The following is a 26,586-nucleotide window of genomic DNA, read 5'->3' as shown; positions in this document are numbered from 1 at the left end:
ATGAGAAATGTATTCATAGAAAATAAAGATATTGTTAACACCAATTTGTTGTTGTTTTCATAACGATTTAGAATCACATTACCGTAAACATGTTGATTATACTTAACACGGTTTGAGACTATAAAACTTTGTTTATTCCTAATGTTATTAACCTCTGCTCTACCAGGTGGTGTCCAGACGGGCCGACATGGCGATCGGCTCCCTGACTATTAATGAAGAGAGGTCAGAGGTTGTGGAGTTCTCTGTTCCATTCGTGGAGACTGGCATCAGTGTCATGGTGTCTCGTAGCAACGGCACTGTATCACCATCTGCTTTCCTCGGTAGGAGAATAATTTTTTTACATTTACATGTTTTTGACACACTGTCTATCCACTTTTCTGACTTACACAGTGCATTCTGGGTACACATGATCCCTGACTATCAATGTATGATTATAATTGCATTTATTTAACGTAAAGATTTATAGTTACTCCTTGACAAATCAAATGGATGGGGAATTTTATAAGCGCATTTAGAAATGATGGGAAAATGGAAAATAAAGATGTCAATTAAAATGGGAAACGAAATTCAAGTATCATTATACAGTACTGTAAGTGGAATTAACTACTACTGTATATGACCGCTTGTTTGTTTTGTTTTATTAACACTGCGTTCTCTGTCATAGAGCCATACAGTCCAGCTGTGTGGGTGATGATGTTTGTCATGTGCCTGTCTGTTGTGGCTGTTACTGTCTTCATATTCGAGTTCTTCAGCCCAGTCGGATATAACCGAAGCTTACAGAGCGGCAAGAGTATGTTGGTCTATATAATCTCCAGACACTTACATATAGGCAATCAGCAATTACGGACTTGTTTATTAAACATGCATATCATCTATGTAAACAATGCGCAACACACCTTAAGCTATGTTCCTTCTCTCTTGTGCCTCATTGCAGTTCCCTTTAGACTTTTATCACTGTCTGTGTCATAATAAGACATCTCAGTTTTGTCTTCCTGTGTTTTGCTCTACAGAGGCTGGAGGTTCGAAGTTCACAATCGGCAAGTCTATCTGGCTGCTGTGGGCTCTGGTGTTTAATAACTCGGTTCCGGTTGAGAACCCAAGAGGCACCACCAGTAAAATTATGGTGCTGGTCTGGGCTTTCTTCGCTGTCATCTTTCTGGCCAGCTACACTGCTAACCTGGCAGCCTTCATGATTCAGGAGGAGTACATCGACACCGTATCTGGCCTCAGTGATAAGAAGGTAGACAGTTAGATATAAGCGATTTCATCAATATTAGTGTTTCAGTAGTGGTTTAATTTAAGGATAATGTCAGACATCATAACCCCGTAATTTCAGCTTGCAGCTATATTATTCAATTACATTTTGTTGATAATAAAGTTTTCCAGTTATGTTATCTCCGCATTGAGCTGAGGCTTCATGAAGCTTGCTTATGCTAAAATCAAACAACATCATTTTCTGGAGTCACAGCATGTGTGTCTCATTTGAATTGGAACAGGACACAGTCTAGGCCAAATTATGCAAATTAATCATAGGTCTACAATCATAAAACAGTGGTTCAATTTTCGTTTGTTTTAGTTTTGTTTTCTCCCTTTGGTTTTGCCAACATAGGTAGCCAAATTAATAATTAAATGCGTTTCAATGCCCTACACTTTTCAGAAAACTAATGAAGTGTCTCCCACCGGTGCTTCTCTGTTGTGTTTAGTTCCAGCATCCCACAGAGCAGTATCCTCCCTTGCGCTTCGGCACTGTCCCGAACGGGAGCACGGAGGAGAACATACGAAGCAACTATCCCAACATGCATCAATACATGGTGCGAAACAACCAGAGAGGTGTAGAAGAGGCCATCGACAATCTCAAGACCGGGTGAGCACATGAGGACAATACAGAAGTTTCTAATGGGAAATTGCTGATGTTAGCACACCTGTGACATTCCGTCAGATCTATATTAAGTTTTGGCAGAAAATACTTGGTCGTCAAGATTATAATTCTCAGCAGTAAATGTTGTCAAGATTATAATTCTCAGCAGTAAATGTTGTCAAGATTATAATTCTCAGCAGTAAATGTTGTCCAGATTATAATTCTCAGCAGTAAATGTTGTCAAGATTATAATTCTCAGCAGTAAATGTTGTCAAGATTATAATTCTCAGCAGTAAATGTTGTCAAGATTATAATTCTCAGCAGTAAATGTTGTCAAGATTATTATTCTCAGTAGTAAATGTTGTCAAGATTATTTTTCTAAGTAGTACATGAACATTAGGGCATTTAATACTGATGTTGTCATAATAATTCACGTACAGTAAGTGTTCCTTTATTAATCTGGGACCAGACCTATAACTGGACAATCTCATTGTACTCCCAATGGGAAAATTCCCAAATGCTGTCCTTTGTTTGGCGCTAGAACTAGTCGGAGAACAAACTTTTCTAAGTTATTTTTCAATTACTTTTAGCCAACTGGTATCCGGGTCATTTATGATTGAAGGGGTAAGTATAAATTTCACACAGGTGTGCAAGCAGAGAAGCCACAGCTGAGCTTTTTAAATTAATAATGAAGAACAGAATATAGTTGTCCTAATTTAGCTGTTAGGCTTCTTTTTTCCAAAAATACTTTGTTTAATCATTCGAAATCAAACAAACTGTGAAATGTTCTGCTTAACAACATCAAAGTGTTTGTGTCATGTTTCTATGAAGTGTTTTACGTGTCCAGCTCGGCAAATGAAAAAGCTCTCCCAAAATAAAGCCCTCAAACTCGAGCTTTAAAGGCGGCCCTAAATCAGACCACGGATGTGTTACGTCCCGACGAATCAAGATGTTCTTTTAGGCAGTGGGGAAAACAGATGTGGGTGACATGATGGATCACAACAGAGGCGTTGATTATTTTCTTGGCTGTCGCTTTTCGTCTCTGTTTTTGAAGATGGGTGTGAAGATTGACTTTCATCTCTGGTGCAATGTCACTGAATGGACCAAACATACTGCAGGGATTTCTGCTTTCATAGCACATGGATTCTCTGCTACTGTAGTTGCACATTTACCGATGAAATTACTGTTTACAAACACTCGCGATTCCAAACCTTTACGACTTTTTCTTCTGATGAACATCAAAAGATATTTTGAAGAACATTGGACCCTATTGACTTAAATTTGTATAGACAGAAAACCTGAGACATTTCTCATAATATCGTGTTTTGTGTTTCACAGCAGAATGACATGAGGGAGAATAAATGATGACAACATTTTTATTTTTGGGTGAACTATCCCTTTAAACTCTTTTTTCAAACGAATGGTAAAAATCTAAGCTTCTGTTAAGGATGAACTCAGGATTTGGCATTAATGTTGTCAGTTTATTGGTTCCTATCATCATGATCATTAACATCACTGTGTGACAATTGTCTAAAAAAAAAAGTTTCCAAAAGCTTTGCTAAAGTTTGTTTTATGGTTATACAAGAAGCATGTGATTTTTCTTCTCACAATTTTTCATCTGGTAGCGTTTAATCACCGAAAGGAGCAATTCTGCACTTGTGTATTATTCATTCGCTGCTCTACCTCGTACGACTCGGCTATAGTTTCAGAATTATTGAATAGCAATTTGGTATCATTAAAACGGCCTCACTGCTCCTGGATCAGCATCCAAACGGGTTGTGTGCACAAGAGTGTGTGTCTGCAGCTGTGTCTTGAGCTTTACTATCAAAAGCTCAAGTCACTGCATTATGCACACAAAGTGCATGAATATGCATCGTTCCACGATTAAGCTTGAAAGAAGGTTATGCTTGCTGGCTAGAATGTAGAATCACATTGTTCAGTCTTTGCAATGTCTTATGAGGATTTTGTTTGCCATTCCCATGCTTTTGGTCTGTGTATTCGTTGCAATCTTCCTTTTACAGTGTGCGAGACTTATGTTCCAGCTGTGGAATACAAGACTGGTCCATCGGCCTTTAAATCAACAAGCCAGGTTTTAAACCCACCGTTACTTGATTTTCAAATGCGCCTTTGCGGCCCACCCTGTTGGTTTACGTCTCACTGTTCATTGTCACACCGTGGGATAATATCCTGTGCTATCAAATGCTTGTCTTTATGTGTTCTGTTCTCTCGCTTTAACCCTCTGAGAAGTGTGACTCATTTTCCCCCCAAGGGCTTTTTTGTTGGATGTAACACTTGTGAAAAAACCTGCCACCTTGCATGCTAATGTTGTTCTCAGTGGTCTTGGAGGGCCAAGTGGAGCTTGTTAATAACCTCAAGGTGTGCTTAGCAAGATAGTCGAACGGAAGTTGCCAAACGAAAAAGTCCCTAATAAGCTGTCAGTGCGAGTTTGGCCTGAACAGGTGTTGTCATTTTACAAGGTGAGGAAAAATATGATCAAAGATAAGACAAGTATTGATGCTCATACTGAGAGGCTGAACTCGGCCAGCGGGTCTCCTTGACTTCTGAGAGAATCATTTAGTTTTCGTGTTATTTATGTCAAATGATGCATCTGCTCAGTCAAGCATTTTATTAATATGCAGTGATATGATTAAACTGGATTTTTACCTTTGAGATTGTAATTTCAATGTAATCGTAAAGATTCATGATACCCAACATCACATATCTGACTGTCACTCACTTACTAATCCTCCTCCCTGGGGGGTATGTTCATTTTCTGAATAGTTCAGCCAAACATTAAAATTCTGTCCTCATTTACGCACTCTCTTGTCTTTCTTCTGAAGAAACACAAAGAAGATATTTTTAAGAATGTTTGTAACCAAATAATGATGGCACCTGTTGATTTACAACTTTTTGTGTCCATACAATTGAAGTGAATGCCAGTGTTGTTCGCTTTAAAAGAAAAAAGAAAGTCATACAGGTTTGGAATGACAAGAGGGTGAGTTAATGATGAGAGAATTGTAATTTTTTGGGTAAACTATCCCATTACAGATATTGCAGGAAACCTGAAGATGGCCAATCTAGTTTCAACTATTTTCTACCAATTTGAGATGCCTCTGTTCAAATTAGTCCTTCTATTATACGCCGCTCATTTCACCAAAGGAGGCAGCCAGACAATACAAGTGTTCTCTGTGTTCTGCAATGTGCTTGCGCACATATATTATCACATTTATGGCACGGAAACTAAATCGTGTCCCAGAAAACTCCAGAGTATTTCATTATCCGCCTGCAAATAAAGCAGTATGAATGCAGGCATGAAGTGGCTGTTAACCATGAGTAATTTCCATCCTGTTTGTCTCTATCCAGAAAACTGGATGCCTTCATATATGATGCAGCAGTCTTAAACTACATGGCTCGTAAGGACGAGGGTTGCAAAGTGATGACCATCGGCTCTGGCAAAGTGTTTGCCACAACAGGATATGGCATTGCATTACACAAGAATTCCCGATGGAAACGACCACTGGACCTCGCCCTGCTGCAGCTGGTTGGAGACGGTGAGAGATCAGTTGTCTGTCTGTCTGTCTGTCTGTTGTGTTGTTTGGAACACACAGTACAACCATTTAATGGTCTTATCAGGCCAATTAGACACAGGTGTTAGAATGGATGTAAAAACCTTCAGTGTGTTGTTTTTTGCTAATGGAGAGCTTGTGTTAAAGTCGAGAAGTCTGAAAGGTTTATGGAGTGTGTGATATAGTAGGTGGATTTTTTGGATAAGTGTAACAATTAATAGAGTCTGTCACCTTTTTATTAAGGGAATCACACAGAGCTCAATATGGTGGTAACTTACAGTTAAATCCATTTAATTCAGAGAAATTAGAATTAAATATCTGCCTACCACCATTAAAAGAGATAGGATTGTTGATTTGCAATGATGTAAATAACTGCCCAGAGGCGTTGCAAACATTGCCACCGAGTGGCACAACTTCAGTAAACAGACTTTGGATAAAGGTTACACAGAATGTCTTGTGTTCAACTAGACACAAAGATGTGTTCAGTTGAGGACAGGATGTTGATTTTAACAAAGCAGTTTTTAGAGCGTAGTTGCGAAAACAAAGCTCTCCAAAGCTATGCAAACCAAGAGCAGAAAAGCATGGGGAAATGCAAGGCTTTTAAATTACCTCACGTCTTATTCACCAGTGAGACAATACAGTACAACACACATTACATTATAAAAATATTGAATGAACATAAACATCATCATGGAACACACTGATGGGGTGTATTAGTGTGCTGTGGGGGAAAAAATCATTTAATCAGCATTTTGCATCAGTATTGTGGCACTTCCAATTCAGTGTCTGTTGAATTTCAAACCTCAGGAGTGCCAGAACGTTATCCAACAGCACAGACAAGACACATGAAAACAGTGATAAAAATCTGTTATCACATAAAGAAATATTTTGAACTTTTCCTAAATACATGTACAAATATTACTGTTGTATTGCTTTAAAGTAAATATGAACTTGTTTTCTTTGCTGTATTTGAGGTCTGAAAAAAGACAGAGCATCTTCTCTGTTATTTTGACCTCTTTCTCCAGTTTTGAGTTTCTGCCAATAAATGTCATTTTATTTATAATTTGGGTGAAATATTGTTAGTAGTTCAGAGAATTAATCAAAAATGATCATTTTACCTAAACACATTACAGTTAGTCATTTAGCTTATCCAAAGCGACTTACAAATGAGGTAAACAAGCAGGACCAACATACCAAGCAATTGGAACAACATAAGGACAACAAAAAGCATTTTATGATTTATATACCTATCTATAATAATGAAAGTGAAAATCATTTTTAAATTATTTTCTGCGGCTGTATACAGTATATTTTGAGCACTTTATTTACTAAATGTTTTCAACAAGTATACCCCAAATATAGCTGAAAAACATTGCCTATAGCTTAGAAACATTATGAACGTATGAAGATATTTAAATTGTATAACCATGTAAAACAAAGGTTCAGGTACCAATTATCTACCTGATCTTGTAATCAGGTTTTATAAGTCAAACAAAAGTGCAAAAAATTATTTAGTTATTGAAATTACAGTCGAAATTATAACTTTCTCAAGCACACATTTTCTTTACAAAGCAATTTATTTAGTCTAAAACTGTTTTTTTATTTGTCCTTTTGTCGTTTTTGTGAAGATAAAAAATCTCTACAACTGGTGGGGTATACTGGGTGATGTGTATCTGCCATGTTCTTCGTCTCTCATAGGGTTATAATGTTCTTTTCTTTGATGCTGTTTGTTCATTTTTGTGTTTTCAGCCTAAAAGCCAAACATGTTATTGTACCAAAGTTTCCCTGTCCTTTCAGAGCCTTTTAAAAGTCTTGCTCATATGTCTATACAAGTCAGCTTTATTTATATAGCGCTTTTTACAATTTTCATGTTACAAAGCAGCTGTATAAGAAAACATTGACTATAAGCAAAACATATAAGGTTATGCAAGTCAAAACACAGGTCAAATATCAGAAGGACCATAAATTCCTATATGCGGTGTTAATTAAATAAAACTATAAAATTCTAGGAAGATGTCTCTTTGATTTTGGGGGTCTTTGCTGAAGAAATCTCTCTCTTACACATTCATATGCTTTTATTGTTGTGTGCTGTTGTTTTCTACATTTCAATGAGGAAACTAGTGAGTTGTTTCATCATGATTAAATACTAAATAAGAGAGTGAGCTGGGAGAGTCTTATTGAAATATGATACATGAAATTAGAAAAGGTGTCACAGCAAATGAACACAATAATGAATAGCCAAAGGGTCACTTCAGTAAACACCACAGTAGTCAAACAGACCCGAATTATAATTTTGTTGTGTATTTAGATTAAAATTCTCATCAGGCTTGATTTTGCCTATTTAAATAAATGTGATGAAACATTAAAATTTCAGTTCCCGTAATTAAATTCTCCATTATCAAAGCTATTACCCAAGACGTAGTTCAAGGCCATTTTGTTATAAATTGAAACACATATAATTATCTTGGTTTAATGCTTGGTTTCTTATGAAATAAGGATTTAGACCAGGCTCTCAAAAATGTCAATATTAAGCCTACATCTCGTCGTTGTCTTCCCCCAAAAAATGCCCATGTCATGCCTGTATTTTTCCCGTAGTGACATTCTCACTCTGATAAATGCATTAATGGCTATTGTTGTGAGGTAGAGCCATCAGTCCAGAGCTTTCATCTCCAAACTACTCTGAGCCTGTCTTCTTTCAAGAGCCTTGAAACCAGGCCATTTTAGACCTCCATTAAAGCTGTTATTATCCTTCCCAGTGTCTCGTTCTCTACCTCTCTCTTTCCTATGCCTTGCCTTTCATGATTCTTTCCGTTTTCTCTGTTTTTGTTCTTTTCCATTTTCACCTTTTAGTTAAAACAGTCTAATAATAAGCAAAGCTAAACCAAGATCTCTGCTGTTTGGAGATTTGAATTAAAGACTCCTTTTTGACAACAATGCTTTTAAATCCTGTTCTCTTCGCCTGTTTTTTTCATTCTTTTTGCACACCTCTCTATCTTCTGTCCATCTTATTCTCTTGTCCCCAGTTTGTAGACCTGCTTACCTTTCATGCTTTTTATCTTTTTAACTTTTCCTTTATTTCAGATGAGATCGACATGCTCGAACGGCTTTGGCTTTCTGGAATCTGCCATAATGATAAGATCGAGGTCATGAGTTCCAAGCTGGATATAGACAACATGGCAGGAGTCTTCTATATGCTTCTGGTGGCAATGGGCCTAAGTTTGCTGGTGTTTGCATGGGAGCATCTTGTCTATTGGAAGCTCCGGCACTGTTTGGGTCGTTCTGGGGGATTAGACTTCCTGCTGGCTTTAAGTCGGGTGAGTGGCAGAAACATGTTCGTTCCATTGATATAAAAGACAATCAATCATAACTATTTGTAGTAGAAGTGTGGATGTGGTTTTATACAAAGCAGCTCTTTGTTTGGCAAAAAATCTATAATATGACCACTTTTGTCACACATTTATGCATAATTGTACACGAGTAAAGATAGTCTTGCTCTTCTTTTTCTAGTGATCTTTAATTTCCTAAGTTTTAATGAGAATGAAATATCCCCATACAAAGAATGCAAATTACTTTTGCTAAGCTTCCTTTTCTGTGTTTAATTTATTAATATATCATCCACAAAGAATTTCTTGCTGCTCTGTTAGGTGTGTACACGTGTTTATGTGCCTGAGAACGCTTGCTCTGTGGCTCCTATTAGTTGCAATTATCTCCAAATGCTTTGATCGGCTTTTAGAAATCACACAGAACGAAATGTTAATGGCGTTTAACATTTAATCGCATAAAGTAACCTGTTATATAATTTATAGAACTATCAAAAGGAAGAGATTTCATTGTTATAAACTGCAATGAAAAATGATGATGCTTTAAACAGGGCTTGACATTAAGCATTGTCATGTTGTTGTCCTTCGGACAAGTAAATGTGTCATTCACATTTGTCTGAGTACAGTACTTGTCCGAAGATAAACAATTATTCATTTGAAGTGTCAATATAATAATCCTGATTGGTCAAGGTTGCTTTTAAATGTTTTACCTATTGTCCGATGTGGTTCCTGAATTTGGTTATACTTTCCGTGATTGCCATAGAACAAAGCCAAGTAGCTTTCCTGTAGCTCAGTGGTAAGAGCGTGGCGCTAACGATGCCAATGTTGTGGGTTAGATCCCAGGGGATTGCATATACTTAGCATTAGCCTATAGATATGTTTCTATGTAAGTCGCTTTGGACAAAAGCGCCTGCCGAATGCATAAATGTAAATATAAGCAGTAATTAGTGTCAGGGCTGTACGTTAACATAAAGCACTATTGCTAACACTATGCAAGTGCCGTTCATTACATAAATAGGCAGGCAAGAAATTTCACATACAGATCAATGCGCTGCCCCATTGATTATTGTCACACACAAACAAGCACAACCACGATAAACGCAATTCACACAGACACGCAGCTCTGTTTAGCACCTTTTCTTATTATTCTTAGCACAGACCGATTTCCTTCGTAGCACTGTTATTTATTTTATTTTTTAAGTTACTTGTCCAGTCGGGCAAGTAAAATTCTCTCTCACTTGTCCATACAAAACATAAAAAAAAATGGTTCCAAATGATTTGCTAGTAAAATGTAAGATTAAACGTTTCACCACTCTTGTTAGCTGCTAGTTTAAGAACAAAGACAAACACAAGATAATCTGTAGCAATCAGGCGATAAATTCATAGAATGGGACTTTGTGACACACTCTTATATTCCTCTATTTTCTCAAATGCGATAGCACAATACCCCTGAACACACAGAGGGATTTTACGAAAGCCCCCTTTTCTAATGGTAATGGATAACAGTGAAAGCAGATGACAGAAGATGGATCATATATTAATTCTGTATTATCATCTGTCTTTGCCAAGAGTGTGAATGGAATGACAATAACTATAAATCCCCTCTGCAAGCAAACACTTTTAGTCTGTTAAATGTGCTGGGACACTCAAATAGTGAGGTCAGCATTGCCATTTCCTCAGAAAAAGGTTAGCTAAGCTTACAGTGTGTACTCATGCATCATCAAAGCACAGAGAGCTTTATGATTTCAATATTATGTTAATGCTTCAAGTCTTTTCCGAAATATTTTTCAAGCGTCTAAATCTGTCACCAAGGGAAACATTATAATATCCTCTGCCTCAGAACTGTTAAATAATAAATAATTTGCTTGTTACTTACAGGGAATGTACAGCTGCTGCAATTTCGAGGATGAAACAGCTCCTGGAGGTTGCCAAAGCACACTTCCTCAATATCATGTCTCTACAGTTCTTCCGCCTCACGTGATATCTACGGCTGTGGCCAATCCCCCCATCACGATGCCACAACAACAGCAAAAACAACACCATCAACAGCCGCCAGTATACAATGCCATCCTTCCTGGTTCACCCCCATCTGGTGGACATTCAGGCATGGCTCTAGGGCCATCAAACAGCCCCATTCTTGGAGCACCTATGCCATGCTCAACATTCCTACCACGACATGATCGCAGATTAGCTGTGGTGGATCGATGGACACGTCCAAAGGTGGGCCCTGAGAAATCCAGTGGAGTCAACAGTGGGATTAAAGACTTGACACAATTCCTGGGTATGCCCCCTCACTGGGGCACAGGAGTAGGTGTAGGTGAGGATGAGTACAAGAGATACTATGGTCCGATCGATCCAGAGGGTTTAGGGGTCTCAGCAGACCTACAAAATACAGGTACTCAAACTCCTAAAACAAAACATCGAGCACCAAAATCCTCTATAAACCCAAGGTTAGCCTCTAAAGGTCAAGCCTCTGGACACTTACCCATTAACCCTGCTTTACAAAATCCCTCTTCACCTCAGCAATCCTTATGGAGGAGAAGCAGCTTCTCAAAAAGAAAGGGCTCGGGGGGCCCACTATATGAAAATATCCTTCTCCTTGGAAGGAGAGGTGGTGTCAGGCATGGAATGAGGGATGGAGGTGGTAGCAGGGGACGTCGCCCTCCTCCCCTTCCTCTACCGATACCTGTGCCCCTCTCTTCCCCAACCCACACTCCCCCATCACCTTCTCCATCTATATGCCTCACAACCACATCCTCCAGCAGTTCCAGTACCTCCAGTTCATCCTCTTCCTCAGAATCAGTCTCCCGGTCCAATTCTCCCTTTTCTTCATCATACACATCATCACAAAGTTTCAGGTACCGTACAGATGTGTATGAGGACTATGATACAGATGAGCTTACAGAGGAGTCAAGCTTGCTTTTGGGGAGGAGAAAAAGTCGTTCACGTATGTCCTCTCGATCGCTGCCCAGCAGTCCTCCACCGCCACCCATTCCCCCCCGTAAACCTTGCCCACAGAGGGGTCAGATGCGAGAGAGGACGGGCAGTCAACTTGCTCAACTTCAAGAATGGTGGGCATCTTGGGGAGAGAAAGAAAAGAAAAGGGCAGCTGGAGATCGAGAAGTTAAGGAAGGGAAACGACATCACAAAGAGAGGGAAAGAGAGAGGAAAAGGAGAAAGAAAGGTAGAAAGAAAAAGAAGCGAGAAGAGCGTGAAAGAGAAAGGGAGCGTAAGAGACGCAAGGTGAAAAAGAAAAAGAAAAAAGAGGAGAAAGCAAAAAGAAGGGAAAGGGACAAGCGGTCTGAACAAGAAGAGGGAGACATTGACAGGAAAGATGTTTTTGAAAAAGTTGTCGGACAGGAATACACTTCGTATCCTGCCCTGAGGCGGAGCTCTTTTAGAAAAAAGAGTGAAAGCTCTACAAAGAGTTACGAGTGGGATATTAGCAGAGATGGAGCAAAGAGAGACAGGGATGATCAAGGAGCTGATGACGAAGAGGGAATCAGAGGAAAAGAAAGGCATCACAAAAGCCCTAAATCACATCGCCACTCCAGGCCAAGGTCTAACAACAAACATTTATCCACCTCAAACAAACCTTCCTCAACTGTAAAATTTTGGGCTAGTGGGGATCCAAGTTCAGAATCAACTGTTGTACCCCTGCTTCCACTTTCTAAAAGACGGAAATCTGTAGGTGCAGAGAGAGATGAACATGGAAGAGGTGGGGAGAGTCGTCCCCTTCTGGGAAAGAATGGGAGAATTAAACCTTGTTCGAGAGAAGGCCTGTCATTTCACGAATGGGATTCTGAGGAGGAGTCAGAGGTGGAAAGGAGTAGACAGGAAGAACAGGGGAGACGAAGAGAAAGTAGAGGAATGGACTCTGATTCAGACAGGGATAGAGAAAAAACTGTTGACATATATACAGATGACGAGGGCTCCTCTGGAGAGTTTGGTAAGTTTGAGAGATATTGGGAGGGTCATGAAGGAAGGGCAGTTGGAGGCATTGGTGGAGGAGGATGGTTTTTTGGCACCTACCCTGCTAGAGAGAGAGGAGGCAGTATAAACAGTAGAGATGACTCATTATTGCCATGGGGTGGTGGGGAAAGCCGCTTGGGATTTGGGACAGGAACAGGATGGGGATCAGGAGGCTTAGGATCAAACCAGTGGCCTCCGGCCCCATTAACTCCCCCACCGCCACGAAGATATTGGTCTGTAGACAAGTTACCGCTAAAGACTGAAAAGAAGTCTAAAAGCAGGTCCCAAGAAAAGAGTCGTGGCCACACATCCTGTTCCTGCCAGTCGCCCCATCACTCTGCCAGCTCTCACTCCAAATGGAATCGAGTGACTTCTCGAAGTCAAGAGGAGCTGCTTCCCCACTGCCATAGTTTTAGCAGTAGTGTAAGGCCCAAACGGCAATCATCCAAGCCAGACCGGGCTTCAGGCCAAGCAAAATCTGGAAGCCAGTCCAACCTCAATGCACAAAGGCCACAGCGTTCAGAACGGTCTCGACAACCACCGTCTCCTCCTCAGAGTCTACCATCTTTGCCCACTCCCATGGTCCCTGCACTCCCAGCGCCCCCATCTTCCTCTCATCATATACATATTCCTCCACCTACCTCCTCCTCCTCAGTTTCCTCCCCTTCGGTTGTCTCGTCTACTCCTGGTGCCCCACAGCCTTCTTCTCTGTCCTCCTCTAGCGCTAAGCTCCAATACCAGAAACTACGATCAGTTCCCCAACCCCAAAGATATCAGTCCCCACATCTCCCCCTCAAAACCAAGAGTCTGTGCTCCCGTCGAGGCTCTGCCCAATTCTCCAGTGTGGAGAGTGAGGTCTGAGAAACATAATTCAACGATGGAACATAAGCAGGCAGCCCAGAAGGGCACTCGAATCACCCGCTCGCGCTACAAACTGTTTACTGTTAATAACAGTTGGGATGTTTTAGCTGACACTCTCTTGCACAAAGCTATAATGCTCCTCAGAGACAAACCTGGATTGGAAGGTCACTTCAGTTGTAGCCCTTTCTCCTTGCTTTTGTAAGAATGGTACTGCCATGCTGACAAATCTCGTTGATGTAAGCGAGGCTGTTCATATGGCTTTTTCTCATACTTCTTGGAGGTAAATGTGATGTTTTTTTGGGGAGTGTTTTGCAGCACGGTGGCTCAGGAATGATCTTTCAAGAGGAGATTCAGAGGTCAAAATACAAAGCCCCAGTGCCCCACTCCATCTTCTTTTGCTCAGTGTTGAATCTTGACATAACTGTTGTGTATATTTGTTCAATATCTCAAGGGAAGCGTTCACAAAGGAAAGTAGCAATCCATTTTTTTCTTGACCTCCACCTCCATTTACAAACTAACATCTTGCATTCTGTGTTGTTGTTGTCAGTGTTCGTATTCCTAGAAACAGGGTAAGTTAGCCATGACTGATAACACAATGGCTTACTGAAGCTGAATGCCAAACTTAAGTGGAGCCGATGTACACTGAAATCATCCTCATTTTTCAATCCCCTCCCTTGAGCAATACATAATTAACTACAGACAACATTCAATACATATATTTTTCAAAGTTATTTTATTATATATATATATATATATATATATATATATATATAATGTGTTTTGTGAGCTTGTTCAAAGCAATTGTGTTTAGTTATCACAAATATAAGCACTGTGCTGTTTTACAGTAGGGCACATCTTTCAACTACCTACAATCAGTGGCAGCCCTTCCCCTCTCGACTGAATGTATACGTTGCCATAACAACACCGTGTGCTGCAACCAAGAAGACACTTTTTAAGATCATAGCTTTCTCGGGAGACACCTTTTTGTCCGAGCCAGTTAGGGTAGTTTGGAACGCCGGTGTTTGAAGTGCAAGTAAGACAGGGCTAGCCATACTGCAACACTGTACTCTCTAACAACGACGTCAGCGAGTGACGAAAGACAAGTCATTGATCAGAGAGCGACAAACGAAGGAGAGCACTGTTTACAGTTTAACACTGTTTTTACACCTTTTCTACAAACTGCTCGGTTCTCTCATTTATTATGCTCAGACATCATACTTGCTTAGCAAGTTTGCTTTAGCTGTGTAAGTAGCAGCAAGGGAAAAAACGAGAGCAAAGCTAATTTGCAGATTCATGCTTTTTCCTAAACATATCTGTTTGTTTAAAAAAGCCAGATTTTCTGTTAATTGTGAGGAAAAGACTGAGAATCAGAAGTCGGGTTGCTTGATTTTGCTTTCATCATTAGCCAGAAGCTAGCATTTTTGAAGTGAGCGCTATAATTGACTGTGAATATTGCTAAGGGCAGGTGCGTGTTGGCGGCAGGTCTGAGTCAACTATGTTTTATTTATTCGTGTCGTTTTAAAAATGTAAACACACGTGGCCTCTCGGTGTTCGCTGTCTTTCTGTTTCTTTGGATTGATTGTTGGAGTTTGTAATTATGTTGGCTTGACACAGCCAACACGCTGTCTTATTTTTAATCTTATATTAGGGGTCCAACTCTTAGCACTCTCAAGCTACCAAAGCCACAAAACAGCCCCTCATGCTATTCCGATTTACGATTTCAAACTCACATTTTCCTGTTGCAAAAAGCTAGACTTCAGTATGTTAACTCCATCATATGCACTATAGAGTGATATGTACCATTACCTTACAAATGAACTCCAGGCCTAAATTGTTTAAATAATGTGAAAGCTTTTTCACTTTCGAAAGCTTTGTCAAGCCAGCATATAATTCGTCTTGATAAAGTTGGTTTTCTTTATATATTGTATATTGTTACTTTTGTACGTCTGTATGTGTTTATTCCTTTGTGCATATTTGACACAGAACTAAGCACATTCCAACTGGCCAATTGTTTTTTTGTGTGCTTGTAATTGCATCTGAGCCATATTATGCTTATTTGTGTATGCTGAGCTTTTTAAAAGTAGTACCAATTAATTGGGGTATATTTTGTTGTCAATGGGCTAACTGTACTGTCAAGCGACTATAGAGTAACTTGTGCAAGAAACATAATCAGTGATTTTTATCGGTTTGTAAAAATCAAGAGGGCAGTAATACAAGTCCGGAATCATAACACTGCCTTGCTTTCATGGATTTCAAAGTAGTTTATCTTGGCATTGTCATTTAGAATATTTGGCAGCTTATATATGTATATCCTTTGACTCCGACTTTGTTGTGTAATACTTGTCTGGATTACTTTATATATAGATGTACCTCATGTATGTGTTTGTGAAGTTTAGATAGCAATAGAGAAATAGCTGTTCAGCAAAGCAGTATAGCCGATACAAAACATTGTTTTCAAACATTTCTTTCGGCAGACTCGATAATTAAGATGTGTTTCATGTGTTACCTGCGTAAAACTAATTTTAAATTCCCTTTCCATTCCATTGCGCGCATAAATTCAACAGACAGGTTTGATAAAATGTTTGGGCTTAACCAGCAAGGACCTTAAGATAATGCTTTTTTTCTTTCATTTTCAAATTGAATTAAATATCAGGCATATTGCACAACGTCAAGTAGGATAAACGCCACCAAGAATCTTGAAAAGGCCTTTCTCTAGAGATGTGTCTTGTTGTGTTGATTGTGTCTTTGAGAGTAAATGTTTTGGTTTGTTTGTTTATTTGTTATTAAAGGGATACTCCACCCAAAAATGAAAATTCTGTCATGAATTACTCACCCTCTAGTTGTTTGTTCGGTTGAACACAAAGAGTGATATTTTGGAATAATGTTAGAAACCAACAGTTCTGAAGCACCATTGACTACCATTGTAGGAAAAATGTAAATGGTAGTCAAAAGTGCCCCAGAATCGTTTATTTTCCTACATTCCTCAAAATATCTTCCTTTTTGTTCAACAGAAGCAAAAAAAAAAGATTTCCCTACTATTGTAGTCAATGATGATCATTCCAAATATATTTCTTTGAGTTCAACCGAACAAAGAAATGTATACATATTTAGAAAAACTTGAGGGCGAGTAATTCAAGACAGAGTTTTCATTTTTGGGTGTATTATCCCTTTAAGGAGAAGTCTGTTATGGAAGAAGCCGCATATAAATATATACATATAGAAAATTATATATTTCGACAAATAACATGAATATATATCTATATATGTACTGTTTATCTACTAAATTTTTCTCTTTGAATTAGTCTTCTTTTGTCTCTTTGTCCTCTCTCGTCTCATAACAGCCGACATCAGAGACCAGTCTCCAACTGTGTTTTAATGAATGACATGGCCACCCATCGACCTCGATGAATTTATGTTGCAAATAACCAACGCTGTGATTGAGGTGTGTATGTGTCACCATCTCAGTTTCGGGACGTTGAGATACGACTTTAAAAGATAAACTTGCAAAACAGCTGTAGGCTCCTCACTGTGAGCGTCCGTCTTGCAGTAGCAAGTAGGTCTTAAGCAGACAGCCTCTCTTCTGATGCGCGGATCGACCACGTAGCATCAGAAGCTTTGCTGTCTGCGGGAGTCTGTTCATGTGTGTCCAAGCGACTTGGATAATGGTGTATGTGCGCTCTGTCTGTGCCGATCTGCAATGTTATGCTGACAACACATTCGAACACATGTGATGCTGCTCTGTAATACTTTATTATAATGTAGCTGAGCATAGCCAGTTATGTTTTACGCCACTCTGTGCCAGGACGGTAGTGCCCCCCGGTACCACTGTGTAAGGTTCTTGTGCCATACTCCTCTTAATAGGGGAGACTCACGGGGGGCCACTCGCTGGGCCGTTCGAACATGGGAGACTAATACTATGCTGTGCTGCGAGCAGAACAGAATAAAATACTTTTAATACAACACACTGTTTGGGCTTTTTCATTTTTTTGTACGTGTTGAACAATTCATTTTTGTGCTTGGCAGCACTTCTGTGAAGAATTTGTGAGCCCCTGTTCCCTGTTGTGAGTTGATAAGAGTTTTAAAAGCCTTTTGAAATCATTGGTGAGTACATGTACATCTATTGCATTAATTTAAATAATCTTAAATGTATTTTATTAGCCTGTGGAGAGAACTTGCAAATGCATGGATTTGGATCTATTGCACTGTGAAATTTTGCTTCCGTAACTTCTAAGAACACTGAAACGAAATTTCAACTTGGTATTTTTAAATGTTTCAACAACTCAACTCATTAAAGGTTGACATTTCAACTGGTTTCTGTTAAACCGTTTGACTTGTAAAGCCAGTTTGACTGGACTTAAAATATGGCAGTATTTTCTTCTGGGAAATAAAAGCAAAAAAGAATCTCAGCTGTCTCTATTGTTTCTCCTAGACGGCAGTGAGATTTAATAAGTAATGAATGGAGACTCACTTAAGTCTCCAGCTGATAAAATCACACGAGATTCACTCTTTTAAAGTTGCTGTAGAGATTTGAACAATTTCTTGTAGATGTGCAATGATACCAAATGTGTGCAATGACAATTTGAATTTGAAAAAACCAGTTTAAACCAATATAAATTCCCAGACTGGTTAATGTTGGACCACTGTGGTTTTACTGGTGATTCTGGTTGACCTAGCGAGTCTTCTTGGTTAGGTCTTGTCAAACAGCTTTGCCTGGAAAACCACAATACTGTTTTTAATTAAGGATGTTTAGCTCCGTACTCTTGTATGACATATAGTTGATTTCCTATCTTGGGAACAAAACCAGATTAGGAATTTTAGGAACCATTAAAATGGTTGTCACATGTGCCCCAGAACTGAATTTCCCAGAATTCTTCAAAATATGCTCTATTGTGTTCAACAGAACAAAACAAATCTTGAATAATTATTTCTACAATGGTGCCCCAGAAATCTCAGTAGCTAACATTCTTCCAGATAGTTTCATTTTGGGAGAACTATCTCTTTGAATGTTACGAAACCATAATCTACATACAAGGTTGCCAGATCTGTGTAATGAAACCAGCCCAAAATAGTCTAATTGCCATTACACAAAACTGACTAAAAACCATTGAATATTAAACATTATTAAGTGTGTGTGCATGCGTGTCTTCACTAATACAAACGTAATATTCAGTGGTGTTTAAAATCGTGACTTTGGGCTAGTTTTGATAGTCTATTGAGCTGGTTTTGTTATGCCAACCATGTATATACAGTACCTCAGAGATCATAGATGTATATCTCTACGTATTTATGTAACTCTTCAGAATGTTCATAAATTATATATTTTATATATAATTTTAAAAATATCTTGCAAAAAGACTACGCTCAAACCTCTGGGGAAAATCCTTCTTATTCACCTTTACAACAACCTTGGCTGTATTGACATAATGCCCACAGGTGTTTCATCTGCAGAAGCGCTTATGCTATCCTTGCTGTAGGATTTGTGATGAATCTACAGTTTATTATTCAATGCCGAACATACCAACATCTCACAGCGATTACTCCAGTTCAGCATGTGTGCTCGGTGTCAATGAGTCAATCTGGTGTGTAATATTGGAAAAGGTAGATAAGAAAGCTATTGGCTGCTGAGGTGTTGGTAAGCAGGAGCCTTAAGAAATATAGGCATGCAAAATACAAGTGACAGCAAGTTTACATGGAGAGCTATTGCTTTCCTTGCCGGTAGAAACTGGCGTTAACTAGCAGTACTTTTTCCCCGGAGAGAAAAGCAAAGAGGGGTTACTGTGGGTGACCAAAGTAAAGAATTGAACATTTATAAAAACTCAGACTGCTGCAATTAAATTGTTTCCTCCTCACTTCTATCTATTATATGCTATAGGTCTATGAACTCGCTCTTTCGTTTTTTAATTAGCTACAAATGCAAGATTTATGTAACTGCGCTTCTTCCACGCTTGGAAATATAATTAAGTGATGGGGTCATTTACTGCAGATTAATGGAGGGAATATGAGGCGATATGTAAGGAATGCTCTACATTTCAGGGCTGTAGGTGGAGGGGGAGGTGGTCTGTTTGATATATGCTTACTGTACTAACAGGATTATACTTAAGATGTTTTATTAAATATGATTTGTCACTGTCAGATTTTCTGTTCACCTGTTATGTTATTCCGAGGCAACAGCGTTTCTTTCAAACAAACACTGATTCTGAGTCACGTTTGAATCTTTCAATTACGTTTTATCACAAAACCAATTCCAGTCCATTTTGTGCCAGTGGAGGGGTGAGTCTCTATCTACGCTTGGAAAGACTTTTCTTTCTGTAGAGAATGTAGAGCAGAAATCAGGCCAAGGAGAAAGTAGATAAGAGATGAACGATTCACACAGGAGGGTTTGAGAAAGAGTGGGCGAGAGATGATGAGAGAGAAATTGGGGTTTGGAGGGTTTGGAAGAGCCAGATTAAAAGATAAACATTTGTTTTAAATTAATTAAACCGTGTAATTTCGGATGCGTGCTAAACTGATGGCTCTGGTGAAATGCACTCAGGAAATTCTCAATTTATATTGGAAGTTGGATTACATCATAGGAAATGGATACTTGCAATGAGATTATCCTATGCTTTTATATCCATGCATTCATTTTATTCATCGTTTTCTTTGGTTTTATTTATAGTTAAACCACATATCCTACAAATGTACTTATGCAATTTGTAGTATACAATTATGGTAAATTAACTTTAACTTCATATAATGGTTTAAATAAAGAAAATTCACAGACCAGTAATGGTATCAGACTTCGGTGCCCCCATTTTATGTTTTATAAAATGTGTTATTTTTTAAAGTGCCATTAAGAGGAATTTTACCAATGGAAATGCCCATGATACGCCATTCTCATATCATGCCACAAGAGGGCAGCATTTCCGCAGTTTCTAACCGGACATTCCCACACAGAGACATTAAACACAGCGTCGCTCATAAATCGACATGACAACCAATTACACATCCTTCAGCCTATTAAATCCACCACAACCATATTTAGGTCAAGAACGTCACTGGCAGACAACATAGAAAAAAAATATGGCCCGTCCGTCCCGACGCATTAAATAAACCATAAACTCAAGTGGTGGGTAAATTTATTGTCTGTATGTGCAACAGTTGACAGTAGTGGGCCGCTCTCAGGCTCAACTAGGTCAGCTTGACAAGGGAAATCTCTTATTCGTCTGCACATTTGGACACGTAATGGTGACCTGTAGAATTGATCTTGGATCCTTAAAACTCTAGTATACATCACTGCGAATGTGTAAAATGACAGTAAGAGTAGCATGCTTGATAAAACTATGCAAATGTTATTTTAAAAAGGACAAACATTACAAGGAACAAAGATTGTACATAGTCTCCTAATAAACTTATAAAATCATATATTTTACCTTTATAATTAAAGGGATAGTTCATCCAAATATGAAGATTCTGTCATTATTTATTCACCATATTTAATCACCATGTATACATTACTTTGTTCTACTAAACACAGAAGATATTTGGAAGGTTTTTCAGTTCTGGGCCATCATTGGCTATTTTAGTAGGATACATGTAAATATAATCAAAGGTGTCCCAGAACTGTTTGATTTCCTGAATTCTTCAAAAAACTATGATTTTCTACAGAAAATTTGTAATATTGTACCAAATATCTGTCTTGTGTTTATCATTTCGAATCAATTTTAATTTAACGTTGATTGGTTGTGTTTTGATTTGCTGTTTGTGACTCACTGTGCAGTTTAGTTTTGATGTCCTATGACGTTTGGCCACACGTCCTGTGAGAGTCCCATATGAGTGAGGCAAGACACGGGCCCTATTGGTCAATCTAGCAAGACCTTCAATTTGTTTTAGTTTGATGTAGACTTACATGAACACTATAAAGCTTTAAATGACATAACCGATAAAACAGGCCAATGCCGGCAGCATGCAACCGCTCCATACAATCCAAACACTATTAAGATAGAAAATGGCAAGATGCGGCCTTAAGACATTTTGTGATAACAAGAGACTGTGATCTGACACCATAAGCTTGAAGACTTCAACGTGCTGAATTCTATCTCCTAGATAATCGCAGAGAAAACGATTGAATGCCAAAGTACAGCGGGTTTAAATGTCCTTTTAGTTACAACATTTTCTGTGTAGTAATATCCTCTGAACTATAGCTAATGGCAAAGTCAAGGTGATAATTTAAGAGGCTTGTTTTAACTGCCGGGCATTGAAGCATTCTTAGACCATTGCTTGCTCACCTCCGTATCTTAATGAGTCAAATTAATTAATAAATGGGCCCGTTTATCCTAACAAGACTATAAGGAGCCCTATACTGTATGTGTGGAGCTAATAAGAAAATATTGCTCTTCCGTTTTGACCTTAAGAGGTTTATGTATGTGAGTTTCGGTGTGTGAGCGGTAGCTTTGTGACAGTAAACTAAATAGCAATTCAAGTAAATAGTTTTATAGAATTTAAATGCATTACTCTGTCTAACACTCTATGTTAGATGTTGTCTGTACTTTTTCAGATACCCACGGGACACAAGTAATAGGGGTCATGGCGGAATAGTCAGGTCATCTTCCTGGAGGCTTGTGTGATTCATTATTTGTCAAAGTTGCGGATGAGTCAAAAAATACATCAAAATGAATGTACAATGTGTAGAGGGTGTTCCTTTAAAAAGCCCTTTATCTATAATGAAATTTATGCATCACCTTAAATGACTCATTGTTTTATTAAAGCAATCGAAGTAGCAATATAATAAAAGGGTCCTCTAAATAGTCGAGTGCATTATTATTAAAAAGCAAGACTGACACTGGGTTCACAACAAAAGCCATTTAATTCAATACAACACAGTATACTTTATTATCCCTTTGGGGAAATCTGTCCTAGGCTTGAATGCCGCATTTCCAAATCACACAATATGTTAGTTAATAAATATATAGACTAGAATTAAGCATTTAGCGCGAGTAAATTACATACAAAGTCAATGCAAAGACGCGTATTGCAGCGAACTCGCACGCATCAATCTCGTCTTCCGGAAAGGTGGAAAATATTTGCCAGATCACGTCACTCTAGTGGAAAACCAAACTTTTACTGCGAGTAATAAAGGAGTTGCGTTTGGTGTGAACTTAGGGTCATTTGAAGAAAGAAAAAGGCACGGCTTGCGCTTTCTGCGTGGTTTTAAACGCGAAATGTGAATCGGGCCTAAACCTTTCCTCTGTTATAATGTTGTTCAAGAACATAACTGTCAATCAATCCTCATAACTGCATTAGTATTTGAGAATTCAACTGATGTGTGGAATGTCAATATAGCGACAATTACTTGGTCAGAATCTGCAGTTAAAATCCATTTTTAAAATCCATGAATTTTTAAATATGCTTGCGCCGTCCCAATTGATCTACTCATACTATGCCATAAAAGTAGTGCTTTTCATGGTAAATACAAATTTTAGTGGATAGCAAAACAGTATGCACACACTGGGACGTACTAATGTGACACCGAACTGGATGTTGTTCAGATTACATCATGAACATTATATATTCTTGAGGATTTATTAACAGAAATGCAATATTATATACATAACTATGACTTCAGGGGTGTATAAACACCATCGATAATAAGGTATGATGTTTTTATTACCTTAGAGTGAGCTATTTCTATCTACATACATCATGGGTCCCCTTACATGGAATTCACAATGTTGTTACTACAGTAGCCCTAAACAGACAAACTGCTCTACAGAACGCATTTTGTATATGCATTATCTCCTTTGGCAAAGAAGCGAAAACTTGACGCTCCAGATTAAAATGATCTGCTTTTTTTGTTGAAGGGAAGGGCAATTAAAGTTCCTAGAAGACAAGCTCAAACTCAATCACAACTCAAAATATCATGCAACATCTCAGAATCCTTAAAAACTTAAGGTTGAGTGATGTCCGTCACAGATGTGGACCGCTCAAGGCCTCAGCACACACACAGAACATCAAGGCACAGCACAGCCCTGATCTGGGTCATTGCCACAAATCACAACAGTCCAAAAAATATCCAGTGCATCACACAAACAGTTTCTATCATATCCATACACTACAGTATATATTATGTGCCTGTTGCTATCTTTTTAAATGTTCAGCGCAAAATAAATGTTTATATTTTACGAATCCACAACAGGATGAAGGGTACATTGATTATTTTGGTTCAATTTGACGGAGTTTCCTTATTCTTAAAAGCCTGCTAAACTTCATAATGTGTAGACTTGTTTATATGTCTTAGTTATAATATCTTCATATTAACACAATATACAAATAAATAAATAAAGATTTCATCTCACTGAGGTCCCGAGGTCCTCATTAATAGTTTAAGATCTTTGTGTGTATGTGGTTGTTCAAGAGAGCGTGTACATTATTCATATTAAAGGTGCTAAAAATGGTACTTTGCATAAATGCCATAATAAAGAAAACTTGTCTTGTTTCCCAACTAAGCTTTCACTTACAATTTCAAACATTTCTCAACCTTCTATAGACCTTCGTACTAAAAGTCTTTTAGTAAAAACCTTTGTGCAACCCTCTGTTATTTTCCTTCCTCTTCTTTTCAATCTTTCGTGAATATTAATAATTGCCTCTGTCTCCTCAACTCTCTAAGCGTTGCTTATATCCCTACACGTTATCCATATATGTGAATAAATGCATTCAAATCAGCAGTACGTATCCATGTAATCTGCCCTCATTTGCATAATCTCCATTTGGGTATTTATGCAGTCCACGCTCTCTGTTCTATAGCCCTCTGATTGGACTGTGAGTTTTCCACCTCCCTCCGGCATCCCTGCGCTCCCGTCTTCTTCTATCAACCTCTCCCTCTCTCTCTCTCTCTCTCTCTCTCTCTCTCTCTGATGATTTCATGTTTTAACTCGCCCCTACTGCCGCCTCTCTGATGGGACCTCTTTGAAGTCACGGTTGTCACAGCAACGACATGATAGTGAGGAGATGGTTCTGGACTATCTCTCTGTGAAACGCTGGGGATTTTGTGAAAGTCTCTAGTCTATATATCAAAAGCAGAAATTTGCATATTTGTCTTTTTTCAAGCAAACAGCATTCAAACAATGTCAAACGTTTAGCCGTAAGAGTGGATTTTATTTTTCCTCACAATGTACAGTACAGTACATTACAGTGTGTGCTATCATTTCATGCCATTTAAGCTATTTGATTGATTTCAAATGTCATTCTTTGACATTTAAAAGTGGTGGAGGAAACGCAGAATGATTGTAGAAGATGAATGGTATGCAGATTTGAGGCTGTCCTTGTATAGAGATATCGGGTCAGTCAACAGCACTGTGTGTTATTTTTATCACGCGTGTATCGGGTTTCCCCACCAGGAGTCTAAAAATAGATTTAAAAGAGAAAGAGGGAAAAAAAGAGGAAGGCAGAGGCGCAGGGGGAGGAAGAGAAAGGAAGGACCCTACAGTGTTGTAATGAATCCCTCACGTAGATTCTTACAGGCGTGTGTGGTTGTCGATAGTGAGACCACCATAAAGTGAATTCTTTATTACTGTACATTTACACTCTGCAAAAACACTTTTTCTTAACAAGTGTTATAATGAAAAATACTGTTTTGTGCTTCTGAGCTCTGGAGTTTCTCTTTGGTTTAATTTGGCTGTCTGTCAATTAGGGAAAATTACAAAGTATAACAGACTGCTGCAGTTTTGCTATTAAATTATTTACTGTACACAATCTATTTCTCCGCTCTATTATTGATCCTGACAGCACTGACTGAACGTCGAGTGTCTTCTACTGAGACCAGAGCTGTCAACCAGGGGCCCTGGAAGACCCTGAGAAAGAAACTGGGAAATAGAATGTAAGCATTATTTGTATTTTGTGTCTATTTTTGGATAATCTATTTAATGTCATCTTTATTTATGTACAGTATTCATACCTGCAGAAAACAACACTGCCTCTCCACTGCAGTTTGAGAGTTAAGAGCCCAAGGCTGTGTGCAGTGCAGCACCTTGAAACTACACACACACTTTTTCTTTATCACATAAAGGTTTATCACATGCATACACGCTGCAGTGTTAAAGGAATTGTTCATTTTCCACATACATTTTCTTGATAATTTACTTACCCCTGTTGTCATCCAAGATGTTTATGTATTTTTTCTTTAGTTGAAAATAAATTAAGGTTTTTGATTATAACATTCCAGGATTATTCTCCATATAGTGGACTTCAATGGACTCCAAACGGTTGAAGTTCAAAATTACAGTTTCAGTCCAGCTTCAAAGGGCTTTAAACGATACCAGGCGATGAATAAAGGTCTTACTCTGTTCTGCAAAGCGCGCTCACGACTTCACATAATACAAAATTACGTTAAAAAGGTCACGCTTGACGTAGGAAGGGTAGGGCGAAAAAATTTATCTCATCTCCTCAAAATTGTCCGACATTATTGTTTTACCTTTTAACTCCCTTTTTTGTAAACAGTGTTGGACTAAGTATTTGCACGTTTAACTTGTAAACGCTGACTCTGTACTTCCGCCTACGTCAACTGTGACCTTATCAACGTAATTACGTATTACTGTTGAAGTTCTGAGTGTGCAAGACGAGAGCAAGACGAGCTTTTGTGTTTATAAAGCATATACATTTTTGTTTTTAGACAATGACCCATCGTTTCGCAAGATAAGACCTTTTTTCATAGTCTGGTATCGTTTAAAGCCATTTGAAGCTGCACTGAAACTGTAATTTTGACCTTCAACCGTTTGGAGTCCATTGAAGTCCACTATAATTCTGGAATGTTTTCATCAAAAACTTTAATTTCACGTCTTGGATGACAACAGGGGTGAGTAAATGATCTTGATCTTAAATTGAAAGTGAATAAATTTCTTTAAAGATGTGCTGCATCTGCTTCCATACTTTTACTGCAGTACAGTGAAAATCCCTAAAAACTAAAATATGCCCTCATAATCTTTTTATCTAAATGCACTTTGAGTATTCTTTTAGTTTGCTTGTATTTAAGAAT

The 26,586-nt window shown here is 38.5% G+C and overlaps 2 protein-coding genes across 2 annotated transcripts in view; both read left to right on the top strand.

Moving 5' to 3' along the window:
• The window catches only part of grin2da (glutamate receptor, ionotropic, N-methyl D-aspartate 2D, a), a gene marked incomplete at its 3' end in the record, with an annotated part of 38,583 nt that extends 25,006 nt beyond the window's left edge, over nucleotides 1–13,577 (top strand). Inside the window, exons 7-13 of the mRNA XM_079485039.1 lie at nucleotides 167–320; nucleotides 665–790; nucleotides 1,011–1,240; nucleotides 1,704–1,864; nucleotides 5,222–5,409; nucleotides 8,506–8,738; nucleotides 10,623–13,577. Of these exons, the coding sequence (XP_079341165.1) occupies nucleotides 167–320; nucleotides 665–790; nucleotides 1,011–1,240; nucleotides 1,704–1,864; nucleotides 5,222–5,409; nucleotides 8,506–8,738; nucleotides 10,623–13,577 (4,047 nt within the window). The remainder of the gene's footprint in view (nucleotides 1–166; nucleotides 321–664; nucleotides 791–1,010; nucleotides 1,241–1,703; nucleotides 1,865–5,221; nucleotides 5,410–8,505; nucleotides 8,739–10,622) is intronic.
• Nucleotides 1–26,586, top strand: part of cacng8a (calcium channel, voltage-dependent, gamma subunit 8a) — a gene marked incomplete at its 3' end in the record, with an annotated part of 92,348 nt that overhangs the window by 43,369 nt on the left and 22,393 nt on the right. The gene's annotated exons all lie outside the window — the stretch shown is intronic.

The sequence above is a fragment of the Barbatula barbatula genome (genome assembly GCF_947034865.1).
Source record: "Barbatula barbatula genome assembly, chromosome: 21".
NCBI lineage: Eukaryota > Metazoa > Chordata > Actinopteri > Cypriniformes > Nemacheilidae > Barbatula > Barbatula barbatula.
This window is presented reverse-complemented; position numbering and strand designations above follow the sequence as displayed.